The following is a 19,719-nucleotide window of genomic DNA, read 5'->3' as shown; positions in this document are numbered from 1 at the left end:
GTTTTGTGTATTTTTATTAAGAAAAAAATAAATTAACCCATGGTTAATTCAAACAAATGGTACTGAATTGCCGCTAATTAAAGTGAAAGTAAATTGAGACGTGTGCACGTCTGCACGACTGCATTTTCGGCCACCCGAAATCCCCGACACGCAACCCCGGTGACACCGGGATTACCGGTTTTTTCACACGTCGATTAACCGGTGGAAAAAATCTGTCACCGCAACATCCCTATTTGGGAGCACTTTAAATTAAGTGAGGATGACAAGACAAAGGCAGTGTGTCAAATATGCGATTTGAAACTTGCCTACCACAACAGCACCACAAGTTTGAAAAATCACCTGATTGCACGCGGCAAAAAAAAAACAACTGCTTTTATGCGTTTAATTTGCTATGATAAATAGGCTAATTGCAACATGCTTTCAATAAAAGCATCGCGCATTTTAAAGATTTAAATTAACAAAAAGTCAGAATAAGACCAAATAAATCCCTTATATAGAATAAAACTAATTGTAATAGATATTACATTTTGTGTCATTTTAAAAACAATTCATTTATTCTTATTCAACTGTTTATAAGCATGCTACCGTGTTCTTTATTTATTACAGTTCGTTGAAATCACTGTGTGTTAATTTAATTTCTGTTTTGGGATTCATTTGTTTTAAAGAAATGTTCGTTATTAATACCTTATTAAAGTTCTTGCTCTCAACAGACTTTGTGTTTTGTATCACTTGTGCACTGTCCGTTTTCGGAGCATAAACCTGCCCGTGTAATGCGTACCGGAAACTGTTCTAATTAAAAGATTATTAAATGTTTATTAATATTTAAAGAATGTGTGCCACCTGATCATATTGTACCAAATGCAACACTGCACTCCACTGGGTCTGCCGCAACACATTTACGATGCCGAAGAGTGAAACGTGAAGTCGTGAAAGATGATACAAATGCAAACCGACACTATTATTATATATTTAGCCCCACCCACCGAAGCTTCGAATATTCGATATTGATTGCTACCTAAGCTTCGAAGCTCAAAAAATGGCATTCGAAACAGCCCTAGATTTATTTGTTTTTGCTGTTCGATTTATATAAAAACTGTCACTTTAAGAGAATGCATACAACAGGCATACGTTCAGCCGGCTATGTCTGCTGTAGGATACTTACCAAGACGGGCATTTTGACAATTTTTTGTGTGTGAATTTTTCCATTTAAAAGCAATAGCTACTTCAGAAAGATCTTAATATTTGCGCACGTTCTGAGGCGCGGGTTTGCGCGGAGCACATGCACAATTCTTCTCACTGTGCGCGCGAGCTCGCGTCCTTTGGCTCTTAAATGTTAAAACTGACAAAGCTTAAATGAGTTAAGCTTAAACACATATTAACGTGTGCTGTTCAGATCTCATCTGTGCTCGCGCACTGACAGCGCCCGGGTGATTATGGAATAAATGACTGCTCATATTCCAGCAGTAATTCACATTGATCAAGAGTGAATCCAGGGTTTTTTTGTTTCTAGTTTTTTTTTTCTCATCACTGTTGTTGTAATGTCTGGGAATACAGAATGCGCATCCATCAACAGGAAAATATATTTGTTGAACCCAGTTTGTTTTACGTGCTATTTATAGCAAACCATATTACAGATGCTTTGTCAAATTTAAATTGAACCGCGGTCCCAGCATGAGCCGTGTGTGGTGAACCGAATGGTTCGGTAAAAAAAAAAAAAAAACTTAAAGCAACAGGTTTTTTTATCCTATTTATTCATGAAAAAAATATTATTGTCATCCTTTTATAGCCCTCTTTGCAAAAAAAAAAGCTGTGATTTTTTTTTTCCATGACTGGCTTTCATAGTTTAGGAAGATAAAATCATTTTTTGATAGACCTGATCATTATTTTAGTATAATCATATCAATTGAAAACGTAGTGTTAAAAGGTGTAATAGTGTTATTTTTTACCAAATAAAATTTAATAAAATTAGCAGCTAGCTAGCAACAGCTTTCTTTGTGCTTTGATCTAGTTTCGTCTCACTCCAGTCTAACTTAAAACTAAATGGTTTTATAGGTTATTAACTGCACATTGTCTTAGGCCTATACATACTGAGGATTATTAAGGCAAAATTTTACTAAACACTCTTGCTTAATGGGGGTAAGCACACTTTCTCATTTCATAATTTTTTGCGTTTATTTAAAGTTATGTCAGCTGCATGTGCGGAATGCTTGTCACAAGTTGTAAGAGAAAATAAGGCAACTTTTTTTTGACTGCAATTCACACCCTGCGGTAATTCAGCCAAAAATATATTCCGAATGCACCACGTAAAACATGGATTCGGTCTTCCGACCTTAGGATGAGTTGATTTTGATGCGAGGAGAAAGCAAAGACAGAACTGAAGACGGAGAGTGCGCATGCGGGGGAGGGGCGCTGTGCTCGTTCTCTCCGTCACTCCGTCAGTAGCCTGCTTCACTCACAAAACCCAATTACAGATCAAATTAGGCTTTGGCGGGACAAAAAATCGTTTTGGCGGCCGCCAAAAAAATTTCAATGTAGGAAAAACCCTGCTACATGCACATATGCTACAAGCTCACACAGACACAGCCGCTAGGCAAAAAAAAACGTCCTCTTGCCTTTTGGAACTGAAATTTGGCGCCTGCAGCCCCCCCTCCCATTCCTGAAGAGAAAGTCGGCCAATGCCATCTGCGCCCCCGGCCTGTGAACCACCTTGAACTTAAACGGCTGTAAAGCTAGATACCAACGGGTGATTTGCGTATTGGTATGGCCGGAGCAGAGGGTGAACTCCTGCCCCAGGAGGTAGTAGCGAAGGGTGAGGACCGCCCACCTGATGGCCAAACAGTCCTTCTCTATGGTGCTGTACTTAGTCTCTCTCTTTGAGAGCTTTCGACTAATGTACAGCAATGGGCGGTCCCACCTCCCCATCTCCTGGGACAGGACTGCGCCCAGCCCCCTGTCCGACGTGTCAGTCTGCAACAAAAGGGGGAGAGAAAAGTTAGGAGCGTGCAGGAGTGGTCCACCACACAGGGCAGCCTTAACTCGGGTAAAGGCCTGTTGGCACTGCTCCGTCCATTGGACCGTATCCGGTACCTCCTTTTAAGTGAGGTCAGTCAGCAGGCTGGTGAGGTCCAAATAACCAGGAATAAACCTCCTATAATATCCACCCAGCCCCAGGAACGGCCTCACCTCCTTTTTGGTCTTGGGTCTGGGGCAGGTCGCAATCACTGCCGTTTTGTCAATTTGGGGACGCACCTGCCCATGACCCAAGTGGAAGCCCAGATACCTTACCTCCACCCGCCCAACCGCGCACTTCTTCGGGTTGGCCGTTAGCCCCGCCCGCCTCAGCGCCTCTAGGACAGCCCTCACATGCTCCATATGCCGCTGCCAGTCCCCACTATAGATGATGATATCATCCAGGTAGCCTGCGGGTTATGCAGCATGGGGTGACAGCACTCGATCCATGAGATGCTGAAACGTAGCGGGGGCCCCAATCAAGCCGAAAGGAAGCTTCACAAATTGGTGTAATCCAAACGGCGTGGTGAAGGCTGTTTTTTCTTTGGACATGGGAGATAAGGGGATCTGCCAATATCTTTTTGTTAAGTCCAATGTCCGGTAAAAACGAGCTATACCTAACCGATCGAGCAACTCGTCCATAGATACAGTCGGCATCTAGTCATAGCTGGGGGCGTGGCCGGCGTGGGGGAAAACACTGCGAGCATCGTGTGTGTCTGAATGGCAAAATGCACATATTGAGCACTCATTCCCAGAGACACGTAGTACAATTGTAGTCTCTTTTAACTTTAATATTCATAAACACTAGTCCATATCGATATTTGATTCATTTTACAGCCCTAATATAGATGTATTCATAAAAAAAATAGCCAAATCGCGTGACGTTCTGCTTTATACAGCAAGCTCTATTTTTGACTGGATTCCGCGATTCAATCGTTTCGCAAACACAGACAGGGTGAATTTATGAATGTTCTGAAACAAAACTAAGTTGTTACGTGTCCACATGCTTTTTTAAGTTAGTTTATGTTCGACACTAGGCTAACGTTACATAGTTTTGGTTAAGTTAGAATGATAAGGCTAATTATATATGCATTCCACTTTCTGAAACAACCTTACACAGTTTTGATAACGTTAATAATGAACACGATGTTAATATAGCCTGTCTGTGATGAAATGCCGACTGCACACACACACATGCTTAGTCTTGGGATTCCACAACTTCCCTGAATCATCCTCAAAACTTATTGCTTGTAGCCATTTTGCAATCCTTTCCGGCTCTGTATGTTTATTAGGAAGGTTGTAGAACTTAAATTCATAATTTGTTAGTTTATTGGAGGTACAGAAAACGACACAGCAACTCTTCTGCTTGATTGTACCGTTTATTTCAATTGTCGCCAAGGGAATGTTTTCCCCCACGGGCTAAATTCACATCACGTGACGGGGTGTTCCTGGGGGCGTTCCCAGACCAACCGTCTGTATCTATCCGCGGCATTGGATAAGCATCAAATTTTGCCCTGCGATAGTCCACACAAACCGCACCGAGCCGTCCATTTTAGGCACCAAAACTATTGGCCTCACCCAATCACTGTGGGACTCCTCGATTACCCCCAACCCCAGCATCGCCTCTAATTCTCTCTGAACCACTTTTTTTCTTGTGTTCAAGTAGTCTATACGGCCGGCTGTGAACCACCACGCCCGGCTCCATCTCAATATGGTGCTGAATCAGATAAGTACGACCAGGTAGAGGCGAAAACGTGTCTGCAAATTCAGACTGTAAACGCCCAATGTCAGTGAGCTGCGAGGGCGAGAGGTGATCCCCTCCTGGGGCCAAGGCCAGCTCCAAGCCGTTCTATTCACCGCGGGAGTTTCACTCGTTCATTCTGGTCAGTGTTTACATCCATCCGCAAGCTCATGTGGGCTCAGCTTTACAGAAACTCGCTGATCAGATCACAGAGACAGAACAACAACACCCGGACTCTGTTTTAATCATTCTTGGGGACTTTAATAAAGCCAATCTTTCCCGTGAACTGCCAAAATACAGACAGCATGTTACTTGTCCCACAAGAGACAGTAATATATTGGATCACTGTTACACCACAATAAAGAATGCATTTCACTCTGTTCCATGAGCAGCTTTGGGACGTTCTGATCACCTTCTGGTTCATCTTATACCATCCTACAGGCAGAAACTAAAATCAGCTAAACCTGCATCAAGGACTGTAAAAAGATGGACTAATGAAGCAGAGCAGGATTTACAATCTTGTTTTGACCTCACTGATTGGAGTGTTTTTGAAGCTGCTGCCACCAATCTGGACGAACTCACAGAGACCGTAACATCATATATCAGTTTCTGTGAGGATATGTGTATTCCTACAAAGACTCAACTAATTTACAACAATGACAAACCGTGGTTCACTGCAAAACTCAGACAGCTCCGTCAGGCCAAAGAAGATGCTTCCGTGAAGGGGGACAATGTCTTGTATAAACAGGCTAAATACACACTGGAAAAGGAGATCAAAGTGGCAAAGAGGAATTATTCTGAAAAAATAAGGACTCAGTTCACTTCCAGCGACTCTGCATCAGTGTGGAAAAGTCTAAAGAAGATCACCAACTACAAGACACCACCCTCCAGCACTGTAGAGAATCAACGACTGGCAGACGATCTGAACGAGTTTTACTGCAGGTTTGAAAGAACACCCATCACCTGCCCTGAACACCTCCCCACTCAACCATTCACACCCTTCACAACTCCTGCAACCAGCCCTGAATGCCTCTCCAAACAAACGTTCAGACCATTAACAGCTCCTACAACCCATCCTGAACACCTCTCCAATCAAGCACTCTCACCATTCTCACCTCCTGCATCCCCCCTCTCCCCCACACCTGCAATTCAGATCAGCGAGGATGCGGTGCGCCAGGTCTTCCGGAAGCAGAAAAGGAAGAAAGCACCAGGCCCAGATTGTGTTACACCAGCCTGTATGAAATCCTGTGCTGACCAGCTGGCCCCCATCTTCACACAGATCTTCAACAGATCGCTGGAGCTGTGCGAAGTACCTTCATGCTTCAAACGTTCCACCATCATCCCCATCCCTAAGAAACCCAAAATTTCAGGACTAAATGACTACAGGCCTGTGGCTCTAACGTCTGTAGTCATGAAGTCATTTGAAAAACTGGTGCTGGCCCAACTGAAGGACATCACTGGATCCTTGCTGGATCCTCTTCAGTTTGCCTACAGAGCAAACAGGTCTGTGGACGATGCAGTAAACATTGGACTGCATTATGTTCTGCAACACCTAGACAGACCGGGGACTTATGTGAGGATCCTGTTTGTGGACTTCAGCTCGGCCTTCAACACAATCATCCCAAACCTCCTCCTGCCCAAACTAAATCAGCTCTCCGTGCCCACCTCCGTCTGTCAGTGGATCAACAGCTTCCTGACAGACAGGCAGCAGCTAGTGAGGTTGGGAACATACACATCCAGCACCCGTACAATCAGCACCGGAGCTCCCCAGGGCTGCGTTCTCTCCCCACTGCTCTCCCTGTACACTAATGATTGCACATCCAAGGACCCCTCTGTCAAGCTCCTGAAGTTTGCAGACGACACCACACTCATCGGCCTCATTCAGGACGGTGACGAGTCTGCTTACAGACAGGAGGTAAAAGAGCTGGCTGTCTGGTGCACTCTCAACAACCTGGAGCTTAACACGCTAAAAACAGTGGAGATGATCGTGGACTTCAGGAGAAACCCCCCTGCACTCCCCCCACTCACCATCATGAACAGCCCTGTGACCGCAGTGGAGTCATTCAGGTTCCTGGGCACCACTATCTCTCAGGACCTGAAGTGGGACATTCACATTGACCCCATCGTAAAAAAGGCCCAGCAGAGGTTGTACTTCCTTCGCCAGCTGAGGAAGTTTAACCTGCCACAGGAGCTGCTGAAACAGTTCTACTCCACCATCATTGAATCCATCCTCTGCACTTCAGTAACTGTCTGGTTCAGCTCAGCTTCTAAATCTGACATCAGAAGACTACAGAGGGTATTCCGGACTGCTGAGCGAATCATCGGTACAACCCTCCCTTCTATTCAAGAACTGTACTTATGCAGAGTGAGAAAAAGGGCTGCCAAAATCACTCTGGACCCCTCACATCCAGCACACTCCCTCTTTGAACTGTTGCCATCTGGTCGACGCTACAGAGCACTGAGCACTAGAACGACCAGAAACAGGACCAGTTTCTTCCCTCAGGCAATCCATCTTATGAACAGCTGATAACAACTGCGAACACACTACACTTTATATTTATATACACATACACTTATTTATCTAACACACATACTTAGTATGCACTTAAATTTTTGCACATAATATACATGTACATACATAACTGCATTTTGTAAATATACCTGCCTACAATTGCCAATTTGTATATTGTCATTCACTATCTACTTATTTGTATTTTTTTTATATTTTTTATTCTTTATTATGTGTTTTATGTTCTGTCGATGTCATTCTGTTGTACTGCAGAGCTTATGTCACGAAAACAAATTCCTCGTATGTGTAAACATACCTGGCAATAAAGCTCATTCTGATTCTGATTCTGGCCCGAGATCTTCCTCTCCGCTCACCGCCGTCCCTATCAACACTGACTCCTTTTCGCTCCATTTTTTTAGGAGGTTGACGTGGTAAATTTGCTGTGAGTCGCCTCTGTCTGTGCGTACTACTTCATAATTGAGATCTCCTACTCGTTGTGTGACCTCAAAGGGTCCTTGTCACTTTGCTAATAATTTGGAGCTGAAGGTTGGCAGTATAGGCCGATATTTGTCATAATTTATATATCAGCATCGGCCGATATCCGTGTTTAGTAGCGCCTATTTAAAGTCAAGCACGTCGGCGGGCAGCCCCATGTTATTGGTGCGGTGGAAAGTGATGCTGCTGCTGCTGCATGTGAAGCATCTCAAGCCAAAACTTTTGGAAGATTCAACAACAGTCCCGGAAGATAAAGGTAGTCAGAGAATTTCACTCTGTAAATGGGGTTGTTGGCTCTTACAAACACTGCAGCGTGATTGAGAGCTCCGTTTCTCCGCCTCGCTCACAGACAGCACCGTGCTCAGAGAGACAGCTGTCCTGGAGCTGCCCAGTACCGTGAATCACATTTGTTCGGAAGCATGGTTTGATGCAGACAATAAATACAAATGAGTTTGGTGGAAAACTGGTTAAAGATGTCAATATTCAATAATTTCCATGATCGATCATCGTTTAAATTAACGATCAATTAATAACCTTAATGCTGCAAAATGCTTCTGCAGCGGTATTATTATTATGTGCGAAAGCCACTTGGAAATACATTTTTTTGTCACCCGAATTAAAGGGGTTTTAGTCTGAATAAAATGTTTTTTCTCTGAACTGCAATGTTTTCAAATGACACTATAGTAGTGGTGCAATGGGTCATCATGATCCGTGATCCGTTCTGATCAATATCTTCGGTTCGGCACAAACGTGACTTTTTTTTTTTTTTTATATATATATATAAATCGCATGTTCAATCCACACTCAGTGGTCATGGCGAGCGGAGGAACGGAGCTTGAATGCCCCGCGCATGTTGGCTTTCTTGTCAGATATAATGATGAAGAAAAGAGGTTAGAGTGAAAAGATTGTGCCAGATCTTTATGAACAGGAGAAGAAATAAGTTGTGGATGACCTATCCCGAGCATCCTCTGTTGCAAAAAAGACAAAACGTATTTTCATTTGTAGGGGTGCTCTGATCACGATCGGCCGATTGTTATGTGCATCTCGTCAGTAAATCCGGTTCTCTGATCAGCAGTTAAATCCATCAGGTGCATGATTACACATAGAGCAGCTGTTACTACACAGAGCCGTTGTTAATTGAGAAGATGCGCAAATCCACGTTCATTTTCAGCGTTTATTGGTGCATCTTCTCAGTTAACAACGGCTCTGTGTAGTAACAGCTAATGGCAGAATCTGACGAGAACGAGTTTTTAGGGACCACAATGATTTTATGGCCCAGGATGATGACTGGCTTATCAGCCGTTTCAGATTTCCAAGGGCTATCCTCTTGGAGCTCTGTGCTGAGTTGGGTCCGAATCTAGAGAGAGAGACAATGAGGAGCCACGCAATACCAAAGGGAACTGGCAGACCGCTCAGGAATAAGCCAGTCGTCTTTGAGCCGGGCAATGCCAGCGGTATGGGACAGGATCATCTGCATTTTTACCAGGTATATAAGGTTCCCATATGATGCAGTTGACCAGCCAAACATTAAAATGCAATTTGCAGCGATAGCCGGTTTTCCTAATGTTATCAGAGCGATCGACTGCACACACATTGCTATAAAGGCGCCATCAGAAGAAGAATTTGCATATGTGAATCGGAAACATTTCCATTCAATAAATGTGCAGATAATGTGATGCACAAATACGCCTAACAAATATTGTGGCAAGGTGGCCTGGGTCAACCCATGATTCATACATTCTTACAAAGAGCATGGTTGGGATGAGACTCCAAGCTGGCAGGGTGCGTGATGGGTGGCTTCTTGGTAAGTGAGGCATTTAAAGTTATTATTCTATCTAATAGTTTTTGTTTGCATATAATTATTGAATAACCCTTCAGGAGACCGCGGTTATCCACTAAAGACGTGGCTTTTAATCCCCACCAACCCACAAACTGACCAAGAGCGCAGATACAATGATGCCCATTTTCACACTCGTTCAGTTGTAGAGTGGGCGATTGGGCAGCTAAAATGTCGGTGGCGCTGCCTTTACAGGACTGGGGGGATGCTGTTATACTGCCCTGACAAGGTGTGCCGCATTGTGCTGGCCTGTGGTGGGCTGCACAATGTTGCGCACAGGCATGGCATACCACTTGGTGAGGTGGCAGCACCGCCAGATGACCCTGACCTAGGAGCAATTTATGTGCAGCCCAACCAACAAGCCGTTCATGCCCGCCAACATGTGATTGCGACAATATAAATGTAATCAGAGACAAAGTTCACTTTTTGACCAATTTCTTTAATGAGTGGCTTATGTCTGTAAGTGCGTCAGTGATATTTTTCAGGTGACTGTTAATTTCCCCGATGGCCATAACGATTTGCTGTTGTGACTCCAAAACAGCATGTGTCAAGACGCGGCCAGACGGATCGGCGTCAGCACTGGGGGGAGCACTGGAAACGCAGTGGGCGCTGGCTGCTCAGGAGGGGCGGACACCGAGTGCCCCTCCTGAGCAGTGGATGTTTCGGCTGTTGCGCCAGATGAGTCTAAATAAAAAGCCACATGTTAACTGTAATTTAAGTACATTCCATTTTTAAGGGGCACACACATTTGCAATAAATGAAATGGATCCGTAAAATCTCTGGTGTACTTTTGGTCCGCTACACTGAATGCATTTGACAATTAAATGGGTAAGCTATATGTACCAAAGTAAAAACAAATGAGAAATTGGTTACCTTCGTCACAGTCCTGTAAATCAGAGTCTCCCACAGCAGCAGATACTACTCCAGAGAGTAAAGTGTCACCCATAATTGAGGCAACTCTCTGCTCAAAGGGTGTACGTTCATCGACCCCTTTACCACTGCCTGTTCTGCCCACACTTTGTCGGTGCGCAGCAGTTCTCCGTTTAACGTCCACCTTTATATCAGACCATTTCTTTTTAAGCTCATTTACAGTGCGACTTTCAGATCCCACCGCATTGACTGCTTCAGCCAAACTCTCCCATTCATATTTTTTTTTCCTTTTGTTATTAATTCCGGAAGACAAAGTTCCAAATAAAATATTTTTTTCTAGTCTCTACCTCCGATAGTAGCACCTCCAATTCACTTTCCATAAAGTTTCGTTTCTTGCCGCTTGCTTTAGGCATTTTCTTACTGCTATCTTTTGCCAAAGTGGACTCATTACCATATTTAAATTGATTTAATTAGGGGAGGAGACTGGGTGGGGCGTTGTGCTCATGCATGTGCGCTCAATTTTACGTTAATTGGGATGTACAAAGAGAATATGCGTGGAATCCTTCGTACGCAGAAATTCATACATCTGTTGTTTGTTTTACAGCTTTGTCCGTACGCAATGTTTTAGTATGAATTCAACGCAAGTCTTTGCACATGAGGCCCCTGGTCAGTGAGAATCTCTTTTGGGATTCCCACGCAGGAGATTAAAAGAAACAGGGCGTCCGCCACACTCTTTGCTGAGATCTTGCGGAGTGCCACTGCTTCAGGATATCGTGTTGCTTTATCCACTATGACTAACCCAAAACGATGTCCCCATGCTGATCGTTCTAAGGGCCCAATGAGGTCCATACCAATTCGTTCGAAGGGGACCTGCACTAGAGGAAGAGGTCGCATTCGGGTGGCTGGTGGGTTCACCAACTGACATTCCCGACAAGACGCGCACCATATGCACACTTTCTCGTGAATGCCCGGCCAAAAAGTCGGGTCATTAGGCGATTTAATTTGGGTTGTATCTTCCTTTCTCTGAGCGTCATGGGTCACTCGACACAACCGGTCCTTAATAATGGCAAAATATGGATAGTAGAACGCGCAGTCCGGATGGAGGACCTACCTATCGATGGAACGGACCTGCTCGAATGCATGTTTGAGGGTCTCATCCTGGCACTGCTCCAGAGGAAAGTCATCGTGACTGAAAAGGTTTAGCCTCGCCTAGTCACTCGGTTCCCCTGAAGCTTCCCAACTGGGTCCTAGCACAGATTCTCCCACCTGAGCGCTCGCCCCGCCCTCCGGCCCGCTCTTCTTCCCTGAGGCATCCACTGTTAAACAGCCCAATAATTGTTTGAAAGCTGGCCAATTGGTCCCCAAGATTAATGGATGCCAGAGGCGCGGACTAACGGCCACCTCCACATAAAGCTTTTGTCCCCTTAATTTGATGGCTATGGCTTTTACGGGGTATTCCACTATATCCCCGTGCACACACCTCACCTTAACCATGCGGCCCGTATCCAATGCCCTGGATTGTATCAGGCTTTGATGGATGGAGGTCTGTTTACAACCTGAATCCACCAAAGCCTGATCGGTACCCCCCTTAATACTAATAATATGGTATTTGGTACAACCCGGCTCGATCGGGGGCAGCCTGCGGGTTGTCCGGGATCTGGACCAATGTTCCCACCTCCCCGCATACGCCAGCAGGCCGGCCTAGGCCTCACCGCCGCCCTAGTGGCCGGAAGTGGGTCAGTTGATTGAAGTGGGGAAGTGGCAGGTGGCTCATCAAGTGCCTCCCGATGCGGTTTCGCCACTCACCTGGCAGGGCCCCGCTACGCAGCAGCCGGATCTGTCCCCGTCCTCCAGCGGGGGGCGGCCCTCGGTGGCCCAGCGAATCGGGTCCTGGGATAAGGGACAGGCTTTGAAGAAGGGGAAGGGGGGGGGGGGGTAGATCGAAGGAGTTCGCAGTCCCCGGAACACGCCGCACAGCAACGCCGGCCTTGCAAAAACTTGCAAAACTCCAAAACAGCATGTGTCAAGACGCGGCCAGACGGATCGGCGTCAGCACTGGGGGGAGCACTGGAAACGCAGTGGGCGCTGGCTGCTCAGGAGGGGCGGACACCGAGTGCCCTTCCTGAGCAGTGGATGTTTCGGCTGTTGCGCCAGATGAGTCTAAATAAAAAGCCACATGTTAACTGTAATTTAAGTACATTCCATTTTTAAGGGGCACACACATTTGCAATAAATGAAATGGATCCGTAAAATCTCTGGTGTACTTTTGGTCCGCTACACTGAATGCATTTGACAATTAAATGGGTAAGCTATATGTACCAAAGTAAAAACAAATGAGAAATTGGTTACCTTCGTCACAGTCCTGTAAATCAGAGTCTCCCACAGCAGCAGATACTACTCCAGAGAGTAAAGTGTCACCCATAATTGAGGCAACTCTCTGCTCAAAGGGTGTACGTTCATCGACCCCTTTACCACTGCCTGTTCTGCCCACACTTTGTCGGTGCGCAGCAGTTCTCCGTTTAACGTCCACCTTTATATCAGACCATTTCTTTTTAAGCTCATTTACAGTGCGACTTTCAGATCCCACCGCATTGACTGCTTCAGCCAAACTCTCCCATTCATATTTTTTTTTCCTTTTGTTATTAATTCCGGAAGACAAAGTTCCAAATAAAATATTTTTTTCTAGTCTCTACCTCCGATAGTAGCACCTCCAATTCACTTTCCATAAAGTTTCGTTTCTTGCCGCTTGCTTTAGGCATTTTCTTACTGCTATCTTTTGCCAAAGTGGACTCATTACCATATTTAAATTGATTTAATTAGGGGAGGAGACTGGGTGGGGCGTTGTGCTCATGCATGTGCGCTCAATTTTACGTTAATTGGGATGTACAAAGAGAATATGCGTGGAATCCTTCGTACGCAGAAATTCATATATCTGTTGTTTGTTTTACAGCTTTGTCCGTACGCAATGTTTTAGTATGAATTCAACGCAAGTCTTTGCACATGAGGCCCCTGGTCAGTGAGAATCTCTTTTGGGATTCCCACGCAGGAGATTAAAAGAAACAGGGCGTCCGCCACACTCTTTGCTGAGATCTTGCGGAGTGCCACTGCTTCAGGATATCGTGTTGCTTTATCCACTATGACTAACCCAAAACGATGTCCCCATGCTGATCGTTCTAAGGGCCCAATGAGGTCCATACCAATTCGTTCGAAGGGGACCTGCACTAGAGGAAGAGGTCGCATTCGGGTGGCTGGTGGGTTCACCAACTGACATTCCCGACAAGACGCGCACCATATGCACACTTTCTCGTGAATGCCCGGCCAAAAAGTCGGGTCATTAGGCGATTTAATTTGGGTTGTATCTTCCTTTCTCTGAGCGTCATGGGTCACTCGACACAACCGGTCCTTAATAATGGCAAAATATGGATAGTAGAACGCGCAGTCCGGATGGAGGACCTACCTATCGATGGAACGGACCTGCTCGAATGCATGTTTGAGGGTCTCATCCTGGCACTGCTCCAGAGGAAAGTCATCGTGACTGAAAAGGTTTAGCCTCGCCTAGTCACTCGGTTCCCCTGAAGCTTCCCAACTGGGTCCTAGCACAGATTCTCCCACCTGAGCGCTCGCCCCGCCCTCCGGCCCGCTCTTCTTCCCTGAGGCATCCACTGTTAAACACCCCAATAATTGTTTGAAAGCTGGCCAATTGGTCCCCAAGATTAGTGGATGCCAGAGGCGCGGACTAACGGCCACCTCCACATAAAGCTTTTGTCCCCTTAATTTGATGGCTATGGCTTTTACGGGGTATTCCACTATATCCCCGTGCACACACCTCACCTTAACCATGTGGCCCGTATCCAATGCCCTGGATTGTATCAGGCTTTGATGGATGGAGGTCTGTTTACAACCTGAATCCACCAAAGCCTGATCGGTACCCCCCTTAATACTAATAATATGGTATTTGGTACAACCCGGCTCGATCGGGGGCAGCCTGCGGGTTGTCCGGGATCTGGACCAATGTTCCCACCTCCCCGCATACGCCAGCAGGCCGGCCTAGGCCTCACCGCCGCCCTAGTGGCCGGAAGTGGGTCAGTTGATTGAAGTGGGGAAGTGGCAGGTGGCTCATCAAGTGCCTCCCGATGCGGTTTCGCCACTCACCTGGCAGGGCCCCGCTACGCAGCAGCCGGATCTGTCCCCGTCCTCCAGCGGGGGGCGGCCCTCGGTGGCCCAGCGAATCGGGTCCTGGGATAAGGGACAGGCTTTGAAGAAGGGGAAGGGGGGGGGGGTAGATCGAAGGAGTTCGCAGACCCCGGAACACGCCGCACAGCAACGCCGGCCGTTGGCACTGGTCCCACTGGGCGGCTCTCTTTGGTAGTCGTGAGATGAGCTGCTTTGTTGATGATGGTCTCTGGCCAGCTGTCTGTTGGCCACCCACACGCCTCAGCCGTCCTCTCAAACAAGTCGATAAATGCTTCTGGATCGTCCTTTCTTCCCATCTTCATCAGAGGCATGTGGGTGGCGGGGTTGAAACTGGGGGAAGCCGACCTCATCTGAACCTCCCGGTCCAGCTGGTCCTCCTGCTGGACCTGCATCATTGCCTGAAACCGATGTTCATGGTCGTTCTCCTTCCTTCCCGGATATCGGCAACAGTGTGATAAAGTTCTTATGTAGGAGAAGGAAGGAGACCAGGGTCGGCGTTTCTGAGGCTCGTGGGTTTTTATTAATCACCAAAAATAAAACAAAGTCACGCCACCTGCGCATACGTTTAATTCAAACCACTGATGGACAATTCAGTCTTGCTTTCCACCTTTCTGCTTGAGTCCCCATGAGTCCTCAGCTCTCTATCCCCTCGCTGGTTCGCGGCTGGCTTAAATACCGCTCCCCACGCCAATCACTGCAATGAGAAGGTGTCACTCGTTTCTCACTTGACCCACTTACCACCGCTTGTCTCTTCACTCTCTCTCCCGTTACGGACCTAGCTGACCCAAGCCTCCCCTGCCACAATAAGTTTTGCATTTAACAATATCGACTAATTTTAGGGTTGGGTTTGGTGAAGGGCACATTTCAAACGTGATCGAGCATTAACTTTTATCCACATAGCAAATGTCTTGTGACCCAGATCCAGGAAAAACGATAACTTTTCTCTCTGCCCAAATGCTGCAAAGAATGACGGCCCTGAAGTGACCCAGAACTGGATTTAAGACAAGGGCAACACATGGGCTGTAACCAGCCCAAATCTCAAACAGTTAAACACAGTTAACTAGCCCTGATCTGGGCCAAAACAGTTTTCATCATTGGTGCCAATTCTCAGCCTTAAGTAAACCAGAATCCCCAAATCTGAGCCACACTTGAGCCTTTTATAGCCCAGACCCAACCCAGACAGCAAGCAGTTTTGGCCAAGATCCGGCCCACATCTGGGCCAACACTATGTTGCTGTCTGGTAATACAGAATCTTAATATTTCATATTATAGCATTGTGTATTACTATAAGCACCATCATTCTTTTTGTGACATGCTTTGGTCCAAGGCAGCAACATTAACATTAACAATAACTTAATAATAATAATTTATTACAGATATGACAAAAAGCAGTATCACAGTAGTCCAAATGGCGATGATTTGCAGTTGCAGTCCTCTCAGGCAGATTATAATAGAATCATGAGGAGAAGGGAATAATTTAAGTTGTCAAACACTGAAAATACTACCCTGATCCACTCCGTCAAGGCACACGTTTCTCATTCAAAACACGCATCACCGAAAACATGGCATGTCGCAATCTCTGACGAAACTGGCGAGAGCCAATGAGCGTTTGAAATCGTTGCTGTAAAACTTGTTGTAAAACAGCACATTTTTTTTATTGTTACAATAGCTACAGAAGAAGGAGATACATATCGCCAATGAATGCCGTTTGAATTTGGATCTGTTCCTCACACCATCAAATGGAAACAGAGGATTCAAATAAAAATAAAATTCTTTCATGATCATTTTATTTAATGCTTGTGCATGACAGCATACTAATAAAAATGATGTGCCCCCACTCTCTATTATAGATCAGTGTATGTCCAAATAAATATTACATGATAACGGTTAAATGATCTCTCTTTCTTTTCATATAAGGATTCTAACATTATTTATACAAAGTATAATAATATAAAATTATAATTAAGTGCGGTTTAATGCACTTGACTGATTTGCTTAAAGGGGGGGTGAAATGCTCGTTTTCACTCAATATCCTGTTAATCTTGAGTACATATAGAGTAGTACTGCATCCTTCATAACTCCAAAAAGTCTTTAGTTTTATTATATTCATAAGAGAAAGATAGTCTGTACCGACCCGGAAAAACACGACCGGCTGGAGGCGTGACGTGTGGGCGGAGCTAAAGAATCACAAGCGCCAGTAGGCTTTTGCGTTGAGAGCGTTTGGAAGTTGTGACATTACCGTGAGGAAAAAAAAACATCATCCAAAACAAACCATGGCTAACTGTCAGATTCAGCCATTTATTTATGATCCAGAATCAGATCCCGAGGCTGAAATTGAACGAGAGCAGCAGCAGCAACGACTCGCTCAAAGCGGGGCTCGAACCTGGGTCTCCGGCATGGGAGAGGACGCACTAACAAGGAGGCAGAGATATTTGAAGCAGTTTTACTCACCGCCTGCGGTTCCAACACACGATCGTGACCCTTTTTCGTTGGGATTGCATCATCCTTAAGAAATAAGCGATACGCAAATCCGTCGTCAAACTGGGCCTTGTTGGTAGAACAAGCATCTTCGAAATGCAGGGAACAAACAAAAACACTTGCACAACTCCGTTGATGCTCTGTAAAAATAAACTCCATCCACTGGTCCCTTAATGCTGTTTTTTTTTTTGTCAATCTGTGCAGGGTTGTCATGCCCTGGCAACCAAAAACACACTTCTTTTGTGACTTTTCGCAACGCTCTCGCTCTGATCGGTGAATGAATGTCTGTGCTCAGCCTCTCAGTGCTCTGCTATATGGGAGCGCGCGCTCTTCCGGCAGACGTGCCCTTAGGACCCATATAAGGAAATTCCGCTCCATCTAACGTCACACAGAGCCATACTCGAAAAAAACTTTCAGAAACTTGTGACAAACCGGAAGGAGTATTTTGGGAACAAAAATACTCCTTCAAATATACAACTTAATTTTTGAAACTTTGACCATGTTTAGCATGGGAATCCAACTCTTTAACAGTGTAAAAAACTCAGTATGCATGAAATAGCATTTCACCCCCCCCCCTTTAATTTTGAAATGATAATGTCTAATTCTGTTTTGACTTTCCATTTCAAAGACTTCATTTTTAACAATACTACACTTCCATTAAAATATCTGTGATCTTTTAATCATTATCATGCAATATTGTATTTATCTTGTTTATCGAGGGTTACACAATATGGTGCCAGATCTTATCCTGATTTGGGCCACATATCACTGGACTGATTTGGGCCAAACTTCTCCCACCAACAATCGGCCTTTTTTACCAAACAATGCTGATTTTTGAAAGCACCAAAACAAACACGGCCATACCCCGAAAGGACTTCGCCCCTATTTATCTATCTGTAGTCGATCTGCTAATATCAGTCTGTGCACTTGACATTAAGCGCTCTCTTCTCGCTATCCTTACAAGACACGCCCCTTACTTCTGATTGGCTACAAGTGTGTTTTGGGACTCGGCCCGACACTGTAGTCAAAAGTGTTTAGGTCAAATATAATGTAATATAGTAATGTTATGATTTACAAAGAGATAACACTTAATGCCTCTTTGATTTAATTTTTATTTTCTTCCACACAGAAATTCATGTTCAGTGAAACTCCTCTGACAACAATCTCCTATTCATCAATTCACCAATAAATGCAGGAATATTTCCATCAGTAAACAAGTGAAGACGAGCCTCAAATCATCAAAAAGAGATGAAATCTGTTAAGACTCAGTTTATTAAAGAGGACCGAGAAAAGATGAGACACACTGAAGATACTGAAGAACAAACAGGTTGGTGTTTAATATTCATTAATAATGCTCATGGTTATAAAGCTTCAGGCAGTTTTATATTGTGTTTAGAGCTGTTGAATAATTTTGCTAAAGCAAAGGGACACGTTCTATGACTTTTTCTGACCAGTACAAATTAAACAAGTAGTGTTTTACCAAACTGATTCACAGCAACATCTCAGATTTCCATAAACATTCTCTCTTATCTCTTACTCAGATTGACTAAACAGTTCATGGAACCTCACAATTTTTAAAATAGTAATTTAAAGATCAGTTTACCCCATTCATGAACACAGGGGCAGACTGGGACCAAAAACATTCTCCTAGAACTCACACTTTGCATTCAGTTAACAGATCCATACAAATCATGCATGAAATAGAAGTTAATGAACTCAAACGATTGCTTTATGTGCTTTACAGATGAACTTGAAGTATTTATTTATTTGAGATGTTCAATAATAGATAATCTTTGACTTGGTAATACAAGTTCATGATCCGATTAGTAAACAGATGGTTCCTTTGGAGTCAATCTTTTAAAATAATAATTTATTTTGTTGAACAAAACAAGTGTGGAAACCAATGGTTCACAAACTGGATAGATCTGAGGTGCAGGGCTCAAAAAATCTCGAGCCCAATGTCCTGGGGCTATTGTGTTTTCCAGTCGGGCTCCAAAATATATCACCGCTCTGCCCAACAGTCTATCGTGAATAGTGATGTAAAATTCCTAAATTGATTTGCATTGTTCACTCGCTTAAAGGGGTAAAAAAGGGATCGTAGTTGATCGTTTGCACTTGTTTCTAAATCGTGCCAATTCAAGTGTTTTAACCAATTCGCGCGCATTCTGTAAAACTAATAATTATACTATTAAAAATAAATAATATCAAAAATAATTGTCTATGCAAGTATTCTTGTAAACACAGTCGGTTATGTTTTAAGCAAATTTAATAATAATAATAATAATAATAATAGATTTTATTTATAATGCACTTTTCATTGGGGGAATCTCAAAGTGCTACATAAAATAATAAGATCAAAACATCACAAATTACTAAAACATGACAGCTCGGCAATTATATGCTTTCCTAAATAAAAAAGTCTTCAGATTTGCTTTAAAAGTGTCCAGTCTCTGTGTGACTCGCAACTGGACAGGAAGATGGTTCCAAAGCTGTGGGGCTGCAGAGCAAAAAGCTCGACCCCCCATAGTACAAAGCTTGGTGACAGGAACTTGAAGGAGCATGCTTCCTGTTGATCTGAGGGTACGA

General features: G+C 44.5%; 1 protein-coding gene across 8 annotated transcripts in view; it reads left to right on the top strand.

Moving 5' to 3' along the window:
• The window catches only part of LOC127952170 (zinc finger protein 665), an 88,878-nt gene that overhangs the window by 4,983 nt on the left and 64,176 nt on the right, over positions 1–19,719 (top strand). For 4 of the 8 annotated variants that reach the window (XR_008152835.1, XM_052550537.1, XM_052550546.1 and 1 more), the window contains exon 2: positions 18,263–18,460. The exons of 3 other annotated variants lie outside the window; for them this stretch is intronic. Coding sequence is in view for 3 of the 5 variants with exons in the window: in XM_052550537.1 (XP_052406497.1) it covers positions 18,382–18,460 (79 nt within the window). In the remaining 2 variants the exon portion in view is untranslated. The remainder of the gene's footprint in view (positions 1–18,262; positions 18,461–19,719) is intronic. One more of the 8 variants, XM_052550545.1, reaches the window with a different exon arrangement.

This window comes from Carassius gibelio, chromosome B3, assembly GCF_023724105.1.
Source record: "Carassius gibelio isolate Cgi1373 ecotype wild population from Czech Republic chromosome B3, carGib1.2-hapl.c, whole genome shotgun sequence".
In the NCBI taxonomy this organism is placed as follows: Eukaryota; Metazoa; Chordata; class Actinopteri; order Cypriniformes; family Cyprinidae; genus Carassius; species Carassius gibelio.
This window is presented reverse-complemented; position numbering and strand designations above follow the sequence as displayed.